Raw genomic sequence first — 18995 nt, 5'->3', positions numbered from 1 at the left:
TATTAATATTAATAAATACTTGTTGAATTGAATAAGACAGGATATGAGAAAGGAACTTCTAAATTCAATGTCTTCAACTGTAACGTGGTTTAAGTTACATGTTTATTTAATTAAAGTCAAGTAAAATATTTAACTTCTGGGGTACAAACACACACCCATGAAAATTGGTGGAGCAGCTTGCTGTCATCAAATAGAGTTAGAAATTGGAAAAAAAAAAAAAAAAAGCTTCTTAACAGACCTGAGAGACTTAGATCTAGAGGAGAATGATTCCCTAACTTAGTCTTACTCATTGGTTACTTGGCTCTTTGTAGGCCTAAATTAAGTAGCACTCCAACGTCTGTTGGAAAAAAAGAGGCAGGCAGCTTGGTTGGAGTGAGTGTATGCTCTTTACTGATGTGCCTCTGTGTGTCAGTGGATAATTCCATGCTACCAAAGGTTACTGGCTGGATCCTCTCCTACTCTTAATCTTGGGCATAAGGCTATACTTTCTCTTTGGCATCTTTCCAACATATGGACTTCCCCAATTAAATGATGAACTTCAAAAGTTTCAGAGTTTGGTCTTGTTTCAAATGTTGAGTTGAATAAGCTGAACCTCTGGAGTCAGCAAAATTGGACTGGAAATCCAAGCGAGTTTTCTCAGGAGGTTTTTGGAACTTTGGCTTTTTGTCCCAGCTGGATCATCAAGTGGAAAGAAATACAAAATGACATTTCAGAACTTTTAAAGTGACTCAGTTAAATTACTAAAAATGGGTAAAAGTTCAGGAAGGATGGGTAGGTGGATTCTATTTATTTCCATAGTGGGAGTTTACCTGTCATCTCATAAGTATAAATGAAAATGTATATGCCAGTAGCAGGGGGCAGATACCCCCAATAAGTCATCCAAGCTGGCTAACTTCTCACTCTCAAGACATTTTCTGTTAACTTTATTTTTGCTTTTAGATGCTTTAGAACATCTTAACTCTGCCTTCAGCATCTCTTTTGTCCTGCCTGGCTCTCCTTAACGCTGCCAATAATGGAAACAAAGCTGTTCCAAACCCTTTTAGTCAACTGGTAATGCAGCTGGTGCTGCCTTTGAAAGCCCCTTTTCCCACTACAGCTGGGACGCTTTTAACTTGAAGGAGTTTTAGTTTGTGTTATATTGTACTAATCAGGATTCAGATAGACTTACTCAGACTGCATATATTGACTCAACTTGAATATACAGTAGGGCAGTGATATTTTTGTCACTGATAAAAGTGATATTCATCACTTGTATCATTATCATGACTCACTGCTGCAATTAGTGGAAAATATAAATTGAGGGGGAAAAGCGATTCTGGTCTCATCAAAGAAAATAACATGAGTGAAAGAGAACATGTGTTTTACCATGTGTATCCATGTTTGTGTATTTGTTAGAAAGAAAAACAGAATTTTTTGAAAACTAAACTGATGATATGGTTAGAAAAATTCTAAAGCATTTTGTTCATGTTGTCCAGAGATGTGTGATTTTCTTACTATAAATTTACTTTAGGCACACTGTGGTGTGTGTGGTACAGAAAGCTCTTGAAGGAGGACCTGGATTCAGGACTTACACTTGAGTGGTTTTAGGGAAGTCTTGAGGCATCGCTTTCCATTTGAATTTCATGACCCCTAGCATCTGTCCCTTCTAATCCCAAATCTAAGATCCCCTACACATTCATAAGAACTTTGGTTTTCCTCCTCCTTTGCCATTAGGCTCTTTGCATGATCTTCCTCATACTTGCTAGTAAATAAAAATAGCTTATTACTTCAATACTATCATGTTTCACATAAATCTCTTCAAGTTTTGAGATAGAAAATAAAGCTAATTTCTTTCCATTTTGCATCCTTGAGGATTTTGCTCAGAGATAAGTAGAGTTAATGACTTGCCAAATTAAAATCAAGTAGGACCTCCCCCCACTCTAGGTATATAGTACCTTTCATTCTTTAGACTTTCTCCCCCGCTTTGAGTTAGCCCCATTAAATCTGTAATCTTTGGGAGCAGTCAATGGTGACATCTAACATTTGTCCTATTTGTACTTTAGATAAAGGTCAAGCAAACAAACAAAGACATCATTATGTTTTGGCATTTTCTCTTTTAAAACAAGTACATTAAAAGTACTCTGGGACATAGCATATCTATTGAACAGTGGGGGCAGATGGGGAGTGGAGAGATGGGGAGCAGCTCTTAGTAGCTGTGCTTTTTGAAGCAGAATGGTTACAGGAAATAATAGACGAAAAGGATATGGAAGGGTTTTGGTGGGAAATAAATGGCACTGTGTTGTTGACGGAAGAAAGATTTTGGCAGAGCTGTTGTTGTGACTGTTCCTGTGGCTTAGAAAGGAATTTCCTACAGACTGGACTAACCATTAAAAATGTCTCTGCTCTTAGGAGTACGAAGTGCACAGAGGAACCTGCCTCAGGAGAATGGCCTCTTTGACAATGGCTGCCGGTTGTCAGGACAAAAGAGGAAGCTTCTTTAAGGTAAAGGGAAGCTTTGATTCATCAAACTTGTTGCAGGCTGGTTCCCTTTGCTCTGCAAATGGAGGTCTGCATGCAGTCCCTGCCTGACTCCCAGCCACAAAAGGAATTCCCGGAGCTTTCTGCTGAGCTCAGTTCCTTCACACAGCTGCTGTTTGTTATCCTGCTTTACAGTAGTTTGGGTTTTTTTTTAAAATATATAATTTAATATATCAATATAAACATAGCACACATGGCTGAGGCGGAAGGGGATGCTGCAGTGTATATGACATTCATTCTTTGAAACTTTATTTGTAATGTGGTGACTCTTTCCCCAGTGTTTGATAGCTTTGTCAGGGAGTCTGCTTCTAATCTGGCTTTCCTTCATATGTTTCTGGACAATGGGCAACTTACTTGTAGCTGCCTCTACATCCCCAATCATGTGGATTTATTTCATTGATGAGAATTTCACTGTCAGTTTAATGTGATGAAAAACAAAAATGGGTATTTTAATGGGGCTTTGTTGAGCTTGATGGTTTTTTTTTTTTTTAAGCATTAATACACTGAAGAATTGTGCAAGATGAATTTTTTTTTGTTTTGTTTTTACTTTTTAAAACTTAGGATGATCATTTAGTCATTTCTAACCAGCAGTCCAGAATGAAGATTTTTAGAAATCTGTCTTTAGTAGGTCTAGTCAATGACCTAATAATGTCAGCCTAGTAGAAGGCAGTTCAGAAAGCTGTGGCTTTTATTTTAGTGATAAGTGTTCTTTGATTATTTTTGTCATCTTTACTGGGAAAAGGAATCTATGTCTAGTTATTATGCCTATTCTACATGTTATAATGCTCTGATGCCTCCTTTGGGTAGTAATAATAATTTCAATTTATATAACCCTTTAAAGTTTGCAGTGTTCTTTGCCTGTGTTATTGCAGTCTAAGAATATCCCTGTCAGGTCAATACTATATTTTTTCTCCAATTTATAGATGAGGAAACTCAGTCTCAAAGAGGTTAGATGATTAAGTGACATTATTTGGACTTAAGAAACCCAGAATGTTCATGATTTTTCTCTTATTTAGTTTGTTTTGAATATGACTTTCACACCATTGTTATTAAATAGGTAAAATGAAGCCATAGCATAGTCAAGACAAGAGAATTGAATGAGAATTATGTCAGAGAATAGCCTCACAACCCATTTTCCAGATCTCTGCATTGTTTGCTTGGCCAAAGATATTTTATTTAACTATTTAACACAAACAGGCTCTTGCAGTAAACCAAGATCCCTCGATTAATCCTAAAGAATAACACAAGCATTGTACTAGCTAGTTACCAGTTTATAGTGCACAGAGAGTGAATCTCTATTTAAAACAAAAGAAAGAAAAAAAACCATAACATGTATTTTATTGCTGGCATACTGTCACTGTGCATGTGACTCTATTTACAGGAATGACATTAAATTCACCAATGTGAATTCACCATTTAGTCCTTAAACAGTAAGTAGCTTTTATTTTTGAATAGTAGTTCTCAAAATGTGATCTAGGAACAACTCTAGAGGTCCCCAAGAGATCATCATCATAATAATAATTTCTCTCTCTCTCTCTCTCTCTCTCTCTCTCTCTCTCTCTGTCTCTCAGGCAGTTAGGATTAAGTGACTTGCCCAGGGTCATACAGCTAGTGAGTGTTAAGTGTCTGAGGTCAGATTTGAACTCAGGTCCTCCTGACTCCAGAGCCAATACCATAATAATAATTTCTAATAAAGAAATATTGATGGATTATAAACTACATAAATAAAAGCTCTTGGGGTTCAGTTTTCAAGAGTGTAAAAGGGTCCTGAGGCCATTATAAAAAAAATTTATAAACCCCAGGATCAAATATGTAAGTGAAAAATATACTTATTGTTAAAATGTTTTGTCACCAAAAAAAAAAAAAAAGAAGAAGAAGAAGAAGAACATGTTTTAGATATCAAAACTGATCTATAGACTGCATGCCCATCCACCAGCAACACTCCTAGATTGAACCAGATTAAAATGTAATTGGGAACTATTTAATAAAATATATACAAATATAGTAAAACATGGACAATGTTAAATTGTAGTTTTCAAAGTCAATTTTTGGCTTGCAGATTGACACCACTGTTATAGAATAGTTAGGCTCTTTGTCAAAAATAAATTTTCTAGTATAATATTTCAATGCTTTATCCATCTCTTATGCTGTATGAGTATACTAAATTGATGATTTCAATGTAAAAAATGTTTTCAGTTATGTTTTTGATTCAAGGATGAATTAATTCCACAAGCTTTTTGATTATTTTGTCATTTATTTACCCAATCCTTATCATTTATCTCCTGCTTCAGACAAAACATTACCCAATAAGGTTTCTGGATACTGTGTTATCTCTGAAATCCAAGATAATCATTTGAAACCTTCCTTGTGAAGTAATTTTCTTCCCAAAGCTCCTATCAAGGGTTATACGTATTGATTTATGATCCAACTTTTCCCCTTCCTCTCCTTCCTAAGTTGAAAGACAAAACATATACAAAGAGCCAAAATTATGGAGACCCTGTTACTTTCCCTTGGATAACTGACTACAGCTATTGTTTAAGCAGAATAATACATTAGAAACTTTAAAACATATATGTTCAGTGTTACCCAATGATCATCAGTTTTCTCAAACCAATTATAAGAAAGAATATTTTCTTTCCCCAAAAAGGATAGTGGACTTAGTGGTAATTATAAAAGTTGTGGAGGAGATACTCTAGACCAAAGAGTGTAGGACTGGAAGGGGAAGTTGGGTCCATGTTGTGAAAAGATTTGAATGCCAGGCTAAAGAATTTAGATTAGGAGATATTTACATGTTTTTGTAAATCCTTGGATCTTAATTATAAATTATTGCTATATGTTATATTATCTTAAAAGCAATTTCATAAGAAAATATAGTGTCCAAGGTGGGAAAAGAACCATAAATAACTTATGAGGTCACAAAGTCAATGGGCAACCTCTAACTTTAACTTTCCTTTATCTCCCTTTCTCTACCCATACACCAAGTCATTTTGCTTCTTCCTTATTTGAAAAGTGAAATCCTATCTTCTTCAGGAATTATTTCTGATCATTCTAATTATATCTCTCCTCTCCCTGAACACATATTGATTTTGCCAGCTACATGGTTCATAATATATGATGCTTTATGTAAGACATTTGCCCAATGTATACATATATCTTTCATTCAACAATTAATGTGCAAAGATACAAAGTTGACATAAGACATATTCTGAACCTTATGGGACTTAACATTCTAGTTTTATATAATATTTTATATGCTGCCTTGTAAAGGACAGAAATGGCGTCTCAGTGATATTGTAAATTCTTTCATAAAGTGTACATTCACATTCACACACATACCATTCCTTTTTACAGATGGTATGCTATTAAACTATGAGTGAATATACTCTCAGTTAGAACAATACTTATGTTGTTTTACTCATTTGCTTTGGGGAGTTTGTACATTGTAAGGAAGGTATTTGGTGTGTTGAAACAAAAATTGTCAATCACATTTTTATTTTATAATTTGTTTTTAAGATTATAATCTCCTGTAGAACAGGAGTCATTTTTCTGAATTTCTTTTTATCTCCCACAATGTCCTACCCAGTGATTTTTGCAATAAATATTCATCGAATGAATGAATTAGTGAATGAAAGTTGTTGTTATTCTTTTATACTTAAAGGATCTAAGTAGTATCATGATGTTATGGTTGAGCTACAGTGTGTCTAATTGGCTGATCAGTCCAGTAGTTCAAAAGGCTCTACCACAGGTTAGACATGAAGAATCCATTTGAACATGATGTCTCTTGATTTGTACATCTCATGTTTCCTTTCTGCTACTATAGTTTTGCTTAGCAGAGTGAATGAGTGACGAATGTATGAAACAGGAAGGAGGTTGTAAGAAGAGGTACAAAAGTACATCTAAGCCATAGAAAGTATTTCAGAGAATAAAGGAAGAATAGTGACGTTTGGCACCTACAAGGGAACTCTTCATGCATTTAAATCAGCTCAGTGGCAGAATTATTAAGTGCTTTTAAACTTGAACTAAGCTTACTGAATAGCATGACATGGTATTGATATTCTTCATCAGGGCCTTCATCTGAAGCTCCTTTACTGGGTAGAAAAGTCTGCACATGTTAGAATTCAGTGGCCAAGATGGGAGACTTGAGCTTTAATAAAGTAGAAAAGAAGTGGGGAAAAGAGTGTAGAACTTTAGGGCATGATTTTTGATAGAAAGAGGCACCCTTGGGATTTGCTACAAATAAGGAAACCAAAAATCTAGTTGGTGGAAAGCAGAGAATCCCTGGAATAAAATGTTAAAGCCCAGTCTCATCATAGGAAATTTGCAGCAGTAACCATGAATAGCTGTTAAAAGTCAAGTGGACGAAAGGTAGGTCAGAGAATACTTTGACCTATTAAAAGCAATAGCTGACAGATGCATTGAAGGACCAGGATGAGGAACTTAAAAGATGGCTCAACATGCTTCTTGTTTTAGGCATATCCAAAGAACTGTGGATTGGATTTTGGCTGCAGATGGAGAAATTCCAAATTATATAAAACTGGAGAAATTTACCTTAGGATCAAAAGAATCAGAATTTTAAAACGGTAAAAGAGATCTTAGAGATCATCCAGTCTGACCCACTTCCTGTTATAGGTGAGGATATAGCACCAAGTCCATTGAACAGATAAGTTTAAACTTACAAAATCAGTTTCTAATTTTTTTTTTAAATAATGAGAAATTTGCTTTTATTCCTCCCAGTCTATACTTCTGATTTAATCAGTGTTGGGAATTTCCAATGTAGAAACTCCCCACAGTGATTTAGATTGGCAACCTATTTGTAATTTATCATGTAAGAGAATTTCTTGGAGTACTGATGGTCACTTTGAATCACTACGGTCATGTTATTGGTATATGTCAGAGAGGATGTGAACATAGGTCACCATATCTTCAGTCACCTTGTCTTTTTCTTTCCTATCACCAATCTGTATTCTTAAAGAGTAGGCGCTCTTAGATAGAAGACTACTTCCTAGGAGGAGGCTGTTCAATTGCAACACAAAAGTCTAGGAGTTTTTTTGGTTTGGTTTTGATAGCCTGTTTATGTTCTCAGTTTTCACTTCCCTGGTTCATCTTGGAGCTGGACAGTCTTATGGACTCTGATTAGAAGTCACTTGCCTTTATGTTATCAAGATAGTTAGTTTTATCTGACCAGATAAAGAAAGAAAGAAAATATGCCTTTTTTGCCTCAAGCCAGCCCTCTTCTGCCTTTCAACCTCCTAGTCTTTTGGGAAATATTCTGAATTCTCAGTATCATAAACAAACCAGGATTTTTTAAGGATCTGCTTAGGCAGCTGCAATGACCTTCTCAACTTAGAGACTGTTGTGATTGCTTTAGGATGTTTAGATAACTAAGAATACCACCATTTGGTTAAAAGGTTAATTATGCTTCAGTTAAATCAAGGGCCAGTAGATAGAATGCCAGGCTTAGAATTAGGATTTCATCTGTTCAGATCTGGCTTTAGATATTTATTAGCGGTGTGACTCTGAACAAGTCACTTAACCCTGTTTGCCTCAGTTTCCTCATTTGTAAAATGATTTGGAGAAGGAAATGGCAAACCACTCCAGTATCTTCACCAAAAAAATCCCAGAAGAGGGTCATGAAGAGTCAAACATGACTGAAAAACAACTCAATAACAACTAAATCTTGAAAATATTTCTTAGTCTGATAAAGTACATAGGCCTACCTAGCCAATGAATGACACTGTAGATTTATAAAGCAGATAAATTAGTAGGTGATAACATATTTTATAGCCTGCAGATCTTTTAAATGACAAATCACTTCTAGACCTTTAAAATATGATCCACATTACAAAAATTCAGGAAGTCATCTGTAGATGAAGAAGTACCCCTCCCTGTATGAATGCCAGCTTCAGTCCATTTGTTTATGTCAGTCCTAAAGTAGTCCCTACCTTGTTTGGAACTCTTCAGATTTTTCCTTGAATAAGAATTAATTTCATCATATATATAGCTGTCCAGGATATTAGAAAAAAGACATAAAAGAGGGGTTAAAATTCATAGATAAGATAAAAATCTCATATTTATAATAGCTTCTTCCTTCCCTACCAAACCTTTATCCAGAGACATGAAGGAGTAAAAGAATTTCTTTGATTTTCAGTTCTTTCTATTTCCTTTGTAGAAACTCTGAGCAATGCTCCAAAGAACACAGTTCTCAAAAGATCAGACACCTAAAGAATTTAGAGTTGGAAAGGACTTTAGACATCACCTAATATAACTTTCCACCATAGGCAGGTATTCTTCCTGACATCTTGTCATCTGCCTTCCAAAATATTTTTCCTCATAAAAAACTCTGCTTTATTTTTGGAAAGCAAAGAATTGTTAAATTCTTCTGATGCTACAGCCAAAAGCTGCCTGTATTTAAATCTTGCCCATTTTTTCATGTTCTGCTCTCTGAACTGCATAAAATGTCTGATCCCTTTTCCACATGGCAGGGCTAAAAATATTTAAAGAAGTAGCTAGGTGATTGGAGTAGTTAGAATATTGGTATTAGAGTCAGGAAGACCCAAATTCAAATCTTCCCTGTCACATACTAACTTTTTAGCCTCAGTTTCCTCATTTGTAAAATGGGGGTAAGAGTAGCACCTACTTCACAGACTATTGATCAAATGAGATAATATATAGAGAAATATTTGTTCATATTTATATGCATATATATACACACACACATATATATATACACACACACACATATACGTATATGTAATGACAATCATCATAACTCCCATAAGTCTTTTCTTTCATACTATTTCTTGCAACATTTCACTAAATGGAATAGTTTTACACCACTCCTTCTAATTATCCCATCTTGGATGATCTCTGATTTACCAAAATCATTTTTAAAACAAAATATCCAGAATAGAACATAGTCTTCATAGAGAGTCACCTAGAGAAATTCACTGACATCACACAACTGGCTGCAGAACTAGGATTTGAATGCAGTCTTCTGATTTCATATCCTATGAAGTGAATTCTTAGTCAAAGAAAAATTTGCCAATTTCCAAGGAAGTTTTGGGAATTGTTATGGACTGATAGAAACAAATGAACTTAATCTGGTAATCCTACATAGGTACTTCCTCTTCTATAAAGTCTAACCATTTTCCAACCATAACATACTGCTTCTCATTGGCAAAAATTAATTCACAATAATAACAGCACAGTTGGATTCTTATCTTTCTTTTTATGGATCCTAAAACTTGGAAACTAGGTTTGTGTTAACTTTTCTGGAGAATTGTTTGGATCCTAAGTAATAATAACATATTTTAATTAGTGATCTAAAAAGGGTTTTGATTTTTTTTTTAATGTATTGAAATATAAAGCTACAAGTTCTGAGTTATTCCATATATAACAGCAAATGTTTTGCTTCTGGATATTTTTTATTTTCCCTCAAGTAAACTTTCAATTGTATTTTCATAGGCTCATAAAGCTAGAAGAGACCTTAATGGTCATCATAATGTTAAATTCCCACATTTTATAGATGGATATATCAAGGCTTTGGGACTGCTAGGTAGCACAGTAGATAGAGAACCCAGCTTGAAGTCAGGAAGATCTGAGATTAAATCTGGCTTCAGACACTTACTAGCTATGTGACCCTGGGCAAGTCATTTAACACTGTTTGTCTCAGTGAATATAATTTCTATTATTTTATATCCTTTCTTGAATTGATAGTTTATTGTTATATATTTTTAATCCTCCCTGATATTCTTTTGGGCACATGACACTGTTTTGTTTTTTTGTTTTATTTTCCTTTTCTGTCTTCTTAAAAATTTCTATTCTGATTTTTTAAATAAACAGAAAATAATTTTAAAATAATAGATTTTTTCTGGTTGGTACTAGAAGGTGGAAGTGATTAAGATGCAGATTTTGGATTGATGAAAGAAAAAAAAAATCCTGTCCAAGCTTTCTGAAAGAGGAATAGGACTCTCCCTTAGGATTTTCAAGTAAAAGCTGAGAATTCTAAGTGGTGGACATTTTCATTAAGGTAAGGGATGAGTTAGATGACCTTTGTGTAATATCTATGATTCTAGCTCTGGCTCCTTGCTGGCTGTATTGACCTTAGGCAAGTCAGTCAGGCTCTTTGAGTTCATTGTCCTCCTCAGTAAAACAAGGTTAATACACACCCTACTACATCACAAGGTCATTGTGGAAATCAAATAAATTATTGTGTTGAAGGTATTTTGTCTCTCTAAAACATTCCATAAAGAGAGTATTATTATTATTATTGTTATTACTCTGATTATAAGGCCCAGCTCAGGGTTATAAATCTGGGCCCCACCCTTTCCTCTTTGAAGTGAACTGATTCATTAGTGGCGACTACAAGAACAACAACAATAATAATAGCTGACATATAGAGCTCTAAGGTTTACAAAGTACTTTAAATATGTTAATTAGTACAGCTTTCCAAGCACAAAGCACAGCTTTAGTTGTGTGAGCCAAAAGAAAAAAAAAAAGATTTGTGTCAGGTTTTTATATGTTACATGATCGAGCACGAATAATGGGTAGAAGATCATTGTTTAAAAGTCGAGAGATCTGGGTTCTTGTCCTAATTCTGCTTGGAAAGCCATGTTGTCTTGGAAAAGTCATTTTGTTCTTTTGAATTACAACTTCCTAATCTGTAAGAGGAGAGAGTTAGGCCAAATGAGGTTTGAGATTCCTTCCAGCTCCAAGATTTTGTGTCTGTCTGTGTCTGTCTGTCTGTCTGTCTGTGTCTGTTTATCTGTCTGTCTGTCTCTCTCTCTCTCCTCTTTCTCTCTCTCTCTCTCTCTCTCTCTCTCTCTCTTCTCTCTCTCTCGTCTCTTTCTCTCTCTTGTCTCTCTCTCTCTCTCTCCTCTCTCTCTCCTCTCTCTCTCTCTCTCTCTCTCTCTCTCTCTCTCTCTCTCTCTCTCTCTCTCTCTCTCTCTGTGTATCTCTTTCTTCAAATGACCTCGATGAAAAAGAAAAGCAAAGGTCTGTAACAATCTAAAAAGCTAAGAAATTCATTCTATTCTCATCTTTAACTCTCCTACTATGAAATGGAAATAATGCCTTACTAGCCAGCTTATGAAGATTAATTGGGTAAGGTTGACCCACTGTTTTGAAAATGGTTTAAAGCCGTTTGCAAGCCATTACCACCATTATGATTGATGCAATATTATTTCAGTGTGTCTTCTGATATTTTTTTCTCTTGCACACCCACATTTTAGTTCCTCTCTTAAATGTTGATTAACCTATTAGACATAGTAATCCACATCCTCAAAGGTATGATGCCATATTTGGTCAAAGATCTTGAATAAATGAGGGAAGTGAAATTAGCACCCCACCCCTTGTCTGTGGGATATCACTGCTTAGCTATAGGAAAATTCAGAGACTTATGGAGTATGTGACTCTTCTGCCCCCTAACTATTGTTCAAGGGTAATTAACAAATGACTACTTGTGTTCGTATTTCAAATTCGTATATGGCTATTGGCATAAAGAGCAAAAGAGTAAACAGAACCAGAATTTTATCACACTTTTAATGGGGTAACAACCTCGTTTTAAGTATAAAATTATAGTTTACTGTCTTTTTGCCCGGAGTCCACAAACTTGCTCCAGCCTCCTCTGTTCTTCACCTCCCTACAGTGATCTGACTCTAGTGATTCATTGAGAAACTTGAGCAGTGTTTTATAAAGAAGACTCAACATTCCTGAAGGGCTCTTAACACAGTCTTCAGCCTAAGACCATTTCTTCATTCATCCATTCAACAATTTTTAAAAATTAATTACTATGAGAAAGACACTGTGCTAAGCCATGATAAGAATTCAAACATGACCAAGATAGGATCTCTGCTTATAAGGAGTTTAGTTTACCAACTAGTAGGGGTTGGGAGTAAGGATATCATTTATACAACCAAGAAAAACAATAATTATATAGATTAGAAATAGCAAATGCATAAAGACTATATAATATAATGAGACCAGATAAGGAGAAATAATTTTTGAGGGACCACGTGCCTCAGAGAAAAATGAATAGAGGCAATATCATTTGAGCTGGGTCTTAGAGATTCAATAGGATGTTAATAGAGAAGAGATTGTAGAGAATTCCAGATGTTAGGTATGGCTATTGCAATTGTCTCTAAGGTAGAAGTGAGAACCTCTTTATGATTGTTGCTTGACTCCAGAGGGAAGGTGAATATTTAATCAGAAATTGGGAAAATGAATAGAATCTCACCGTTCCTCCAACAGCAATATCTCCAAATATAACTATACTATTCCTTTCAACACTCTCCCACTGTGACCAGTCTCACAGCTGGTCCAAGGCGCCTCGCCCAGCTCTGTCAGCTCCTCAGGCACTTATCACCTAGTATAATCCAGACAGCTGAACAGTCAAATTTTCACACATTCAACCTTTTCCCACACATACATACATACACACCAGCTGCATGTGGGAATTGGGGAGAGGGGATAGATCTAGACTCTAGAACAGTAACCATTAAGTCTTTTGATGTCTTTTGATTTGTGCATAAATTGGATTTAAGTTTGGGCCTCCACATATACATAAACATATTAGTTGTTTAGTCATTTCCAGAGTATCCAATTCTTTGTAGCCTCTTTGGGGGCTTTCTTGGCAAAGATACTGGAATGATTTGTCATTTCCTTCTCCATCTTATTTTACAGATGAAGAAATTGAGGCAAATAGAGATAAGTGACTTGCCCAGGATTCCACAACTAATAAGTGTCTGAGACTGGGTTTGAACTCAGGTCTTCCTTACTCTATACCTAGTACTCTATCTATTGCACCACTAATTGCCCACACAGAGACATACACAGTTACGTTTTTTATTTTTTTAGTGAGATGATATGAGTAGCACAGCATGAGCAGGCATGGTCGGGTTGCAATAACATTATATTTTCCCCAAACTCCTTTCTCTTCTGAATTTCCATATTTATGTGGAGGATGTCATCATCTTGCTAGTTTTCAACCTTGGCCTTGTCTTTGACTTCTCACTTTCCTTGACTCTACCTATTCAATCAATTGCCAGATCTTTTAGATTATACCTCTAAAAGATTTCTCAAATTAGTCCCATTCTCTTCATTTACACAGTCACCATTCTGGTACGGACCCTCATCCATCACTTTTTACCTGAACTGCCATAATAATCTCCTAAAAAGGTCTCCCTCTCTCAAACGTTTCCCCTCTTCAGTCTACATGCCAAAGTAAATTTCCTAAAGCTCAGATTTGATCGTCACTTCCATATTCAATAAATTCCAAGGTTCCCTATAGACTTTGGGATCAAAAATTATTTTATCCTTTTGAAATATAGTTTGTGTCATTTATAATCTATATATATATATATGTATATATATTAGGGTTACATGTATATGTACATATTTTGATTGATTGAAGGGTCCAGCATGGCAAAATGATATTGTCAGGAAATCGGGAAAACTTATTAAGTGCTTTCTATGTCCAGGCCTTGTACTAAGCTCTGGGACAAAAATAAATAAGGCAAATAGACAATATCTGCCCTCGAGGAGCTCACAATCTAACGTAAAGATGATAAGCAAACAAATATGCACCAACTATATACAGAATAAATAGGAAATAAATGAAATAAATGCTCTACAACCAAGAGAAGTTGGGAAAGGTTTCCTATAGAAGATGGGATGTTAGCTGAGATTTAAAGGAAGCCAAGAAAGCTGGGAGACAAAGATAAGGGAGAATTATCCAGACAAGGCGGGGAAGTGCCAGAGAAAATGGCAGGTTGTAACGTATTAAAAGACTGAAAATGTAGGAGAGTTATGAAAGGATTTTGAACACCAAACGGGATTTGTGTTTGATCCTGAAGGTGATAGGAAGCTGTAATATTCTTCTCTAAAAATTTAATGTTCTCTGGGAGCAGGTTTCTTGAGGGGCTTCTGGAGGCAGCCTTAGTTTCACTTCAGAGTAATAATCACCCCAAATGCAGCCAGGAATTAAAGTCCAGATCCTTTATTGTTTCCTTTTAAGTCTTATCTCCTTCACTTGGGGCTCGGCTAGTTGTCTGGAGGCCTTCCGGATCTTGTTTTCAGTGTTCTCCACAGGACAGTCTGCCACCATTTCTCTGTCTTCCTTCATTCTGCCCGACTGTTATCTCTGGCTTCTGAATCTCCAGGACTGAATCCTGGTTGAGGCTTTTAGCTTATATATGTTCTCTTAAAGGTGTGAATCTTGTAGAACTCTAGTAAGTACTAAGTACATCCAGAGAACTGTTAAGCACCCTGCTAAACAACCATTGTTTCTATCAATTCCACTGACTTAGCACTTTGTAAGAATTCTAACAGGAAGCCACTGGAATTTATTTATTTATTTTATTATTATTATTATTATTAAAGCTTTTTATTTTCAAAACATATGCATGGATAATTTTTCAACACTGATCTTTGCATAGCCTTGTGTTCCAGATTTTCCTCTCCTTCCCCCCACCCCCTCCCCTAGATGGCAAGATGGATTTTATGAAGTAGGGGAATAACATGACGTTAGCACTTTAGGAAAATCTCTTTGGGAATAAATGAAGGACAGATTGTAGTGGGGGAGACTTGAGATAGGCAGACCCACCAGCAGGTTTTTACAGCAGTCTAGGGGTGAGAGGATGAGGGCCTACACCAGAATGGTGACAGTGTCAGAGTAGAGAAGTGACCATTTTTGGGAGATGTTATGAAAGGTGGACTCAACAGCACTTAGCAACAGATTGAATATGGGAGGTGACAGAAGAATGAAGAGTCTACATTGACACTTACATTGTGGGGGCAGCTAGATGGCACAGTGGCCCTAGAGTCAGGAGAACCTGAGTTCAGATCCAGCCTCAGATACTTAACACTTCCTAGCTGTGTGACCGGGACGAGTCACTTAACCCCAACTGCCTCCCACAAAAAAAGGGAAGGGAAAAAATTTACGTTGTAAATCTGAGGGATTAGTTGAATGATGTTGCTTTTTATAAGGAAGGTAGGAAGTGGGGGGAGAAAGAGGAAAGATAATGAGTTAATTTTGCATATATTGAGTTTAAGATGTTTAGTGGACATGCAGTTTGAGAACTGCTGAAAAGCACATGGAGAGAGAGACTGGAAGTCAGCAGAGAGATTTATTAATACAGATAGATTTGAGAATCATGTGACAGCTGGGCGTACAGTGGATAGAGCACTGACCCGAAGTCAGGAGAATCTGAGTTCAAATGTGACACTTACTAGCAGTGTGACCCTGGACAAGTCACTTAACTGCCTGAAAAAGGAAAAAAGAGAGAATCATAAGAATAGAGATTATAATTAAATCCATGGTAGTTGATGAAGTCACCATGTGAAGTAACATAGTAGAAAAGAGGGGCAAGGAAAGAACTTTGTGAGACACTTCCACCAGAGGGTCTAATATCAATGAGGATTCAGCAAAGAAGATAGAGGAGTGGTCATACAGGTAGGAGGAGAACCAGAAGAGAATGATACCCTGCAAACTAGAAAGACTCCTTCCTTATTGCCTCCCAACATGCTTGTGTCTCTTCCATCCTTAAAAAATTTCACTTACTCCTTCCATCCTCGATAATTATCCTCCTTGATCTCTTCTGCCTTTTGTGGCTGACCTCCTTGAAAAGGTTTTCTGACGGGTGCCTCCACTTTCTCTCTTCCTACTCTCTTCTTAGCCCCTTACAGTCTGATATTTTACTGATCTCTCACATCCAGTGGCCTTTTCTCAATCCTCCTTTCTCCCTGACCTCTTTGCAGTCTTGGACAATGCTGATCACCCTTTCTTCCTTGATTCTCTTTTTCTTCTGACAGGATTATGAGATTAGATAGTGACATAGGCAGAGATTTCAGAGAGGCATTTAACAAAGTTTCTCTTGGTGTCTTGTAACCAAAATGAAGTAATGTGGATTCAGAATCAGTTCAGGTAATAGCCAGTAGAAGACTTGAGATGTGGATTGGAGGGAGGGGGGGACATGATAGTTATCTTCAATTATTTTAAGAGGAATTTAACAAGTATTTATTAAAGACTTCTTATAAGTCAGACACTGTACTAAGCCTAGGGATACAAAGAAAGGTTAAAATTTTTTTAAAAAGCAAGTCTGTCCTCTCTCCAGATACTTTCTAATGAGAGACAGAATATACAAACAACTATATTTATAATTTATATTATGATTTATAAATTATAGTATAAATTATATTTTAAATATAATTATATTATCTAGTCCAATCTTTCATAGTATAAATGAGGAACAGTTTCAGATATGTAAGGAACTTATCCAAGAACATAGAGTAAGAATTCAAACTCCAGTCCAGTCACTCTTGAATTCATTTTTTTTTTTTTTTTTGTGACCCTGAGGACAGAGAATGCAGCTAGGTGATGCAGTAGACAGAGCACCAGCCCTGGAGTCAATAGGACCTGAGTTCAAATACAGCTTCAGACACTTACTAGCTATCTGATCCTGTAGAAGTCTCTTACCCATGTTTGCCTCAGTTTCCTCACTTGTAAAATGATCTAGAGAAGGAAATGGCAAACCTATAGTGTCTTCCCCAAGAAACCCCCCAAAAAGATCATGAAGTGTTAAACACAAGTGAAAAATGACTAAAATGACAGTAATGGAAGTTGCAGAGAAAGACTTGATGTTAACAAATTTCTTAACAGAGCTATCCAAATCAAATGGTTTGTCTTAGTGGGCCAGGGTCCTCCTTTCTTGGAGGTTTTTTTGTTTGTTTTTACAAAGAGTAGATGACCACTTGTTGGATAGTTTGTAGAGAAGATATATGTAATAAACTTGGTGATTTCAATGGGCTTTTCCAATCATTCTATGATTCTGTGTTCTGATTAATCTCCCACAAAGGTCTAAATCAACAGATGATACATTGAGCTTCAAAGAATATTATCACCCAGAAAGGGCAATAAATGGTTTCTGTATTTACTATTCCATTTCTGAGGCTAATACTCGATAAGCATTTATTAATGGATACTTTGTGCCAGGTACTATTAAAAACAATCTAGAATGAAGAAATTTTGTTCTATGGATTTTTCATTTTTCTTTGTATAATAATAAATCACTAAATTGGAGACTGCAGTTATAGTCTCTGAATAGCTCTTTGTATTTAGTGGTTAGCTAGAATATATATATACTCTGTGCAGTGCTTAGCACATAGTAGGCACTTGATAAATGTTTATTGATTGAATGCAGTGAAGATAGCTTTTCAGCTGTTCCCCTTCCACCTGTAAACTATAATGTAGTCAGAGTCTGTCCAGGGACATAACTAGGGCAATTACCCAAGGCCCTGATCAACAGAAACTTCCCGTTAAACCATTAGTCTTGGCTCTTGATCAAGCCTTAAACAGGGGACTCTTTGAAAGTTCTTGCACGCAGTTTGTCAAAACAGGAAGGAAAAGCCAAGAAATCAGAAAAGATTCAAGGCTCCAGGAAGAACTGATGCCGATGGGGAAAGGGAGGGAGGGCATCAAGGAAAGTCGGTGTTTGAGGATGGATTTGAACTTAGTTGTTCCGACTCCAGGGCCAGTGCCCTACCCACAGGACCGTGTAACTATATTCTCTGCCAAGTTCTGTGATTCTATGATTGTGAATACTCAACCTGCTGAATCCATATCTGTCAAACTGCTGAGTAGAGATTGGATCTCAGAAAGTACAAGCGTGGGATCCCTCTAAGAATCCCATCTTATATTCAATTAGCATTCAAAAATATTTTGTTAAAGAGAATCTTTATCTGGAACATACTTTCTGAAGTACCATTTGAATGATGACACTTCCCTATTCAAGAACCTTCAGTGGCTCCCTTTTGCCTCTTGGATCAAATTCAAATCTGTCTGCTTGGCAGTCTTTGACAATCTGGCTCCAACCTAGCCTACTAGACTTATTTCATATTGTTTCCCAAGTTCCAGCCAAACTGGCCTACCCTGAACTCACAACTGTGTCATTGTACAGTCTCAAAGGAATTTCCTCCCTACCCAACCTCTGAGAATGTCTCACTTCTTTCAAGACTGAGCTCACAGGCTACCTCAGGAATCTCTTCCTGATCCCCTCATCCAACTCAGTGTAATCAGCATTGTGATTATTGTGGTTCAGTTTTCAGTCATGTCTGATTCTTCATGACCCCATTTGAGGTTTTTTTTGGAAGAGAGGTTGTCATTTTATTTTCTAGCTCATTTTACAGATGAGAAAACTGAAGTAAACAGGGTTAAGTGACTTGCCCAGGATCATCTAGCTCAGGGGTTCTCAAACTATGGCCTGCAGAACAGATGCAGCAGCTGAGGACATTTATCCCCCTCCCCCAGGGCTATGAAGTTTCTTTATTTAAAGGCCCACAAAACAAAGTTTTTGTTTTTACTATAGTCCGGCCCTCCAACGTCTGAGCGACAGTGAACCGGCCCCTATTTTCAAAGTTTGAGGACCCCTGATAGCTAGTAAGTATCTGAAGGCAGATTTGAACAAAGATCTTCTCAATTCTAG

General features: G+C 36.4%; 1 protein-coding gene across 1 annotated transcript in view; it reads left to right on the top strand.

The window, feature by feature from the left end:
- Nucleotides 1–18995, top strand: part of RIN2 (Ras and Rab interactor 2) — a 221019-nt gene that overhangs the window by 120630 nt on the left and 81394 nt on the right. Inside the window, exon 5 of the mRNA XM_051975855.1 lies at nucleotides 2389–2481. Coding sequence (XP_051831815.1) covers nucleotides 2425–2481 — 57 coding nt within the window. The 5' untranslated portion in view covers nucleotides 2389–2424. The remainder of the gene's footprint in view (nucleotides 1–2388; nucleotides 2482–18995) is intronic.

Source organism: Antechinus flavipes, chromosome 2, assembly GCF_016432865.1.
Source record: "Antechinus flavipes isolate AdamAnt ecotype Samford, QLD, Australia chromosome 2, AdamAnt_v2, whole genome shotgun sequence".
Classification (NCBI taxonomy): Eukaryota; Metazoa; Chordata; class Mammalia; order Dasyuromorphia; family Dasyuridae; genus Antechinus; species Antechinus flavipes.
The sequence above is the reverse complement of the archived record's forward strand: the minus strand, read 5'-3'. Positions and strand labels throughout refer to the sequence as shown.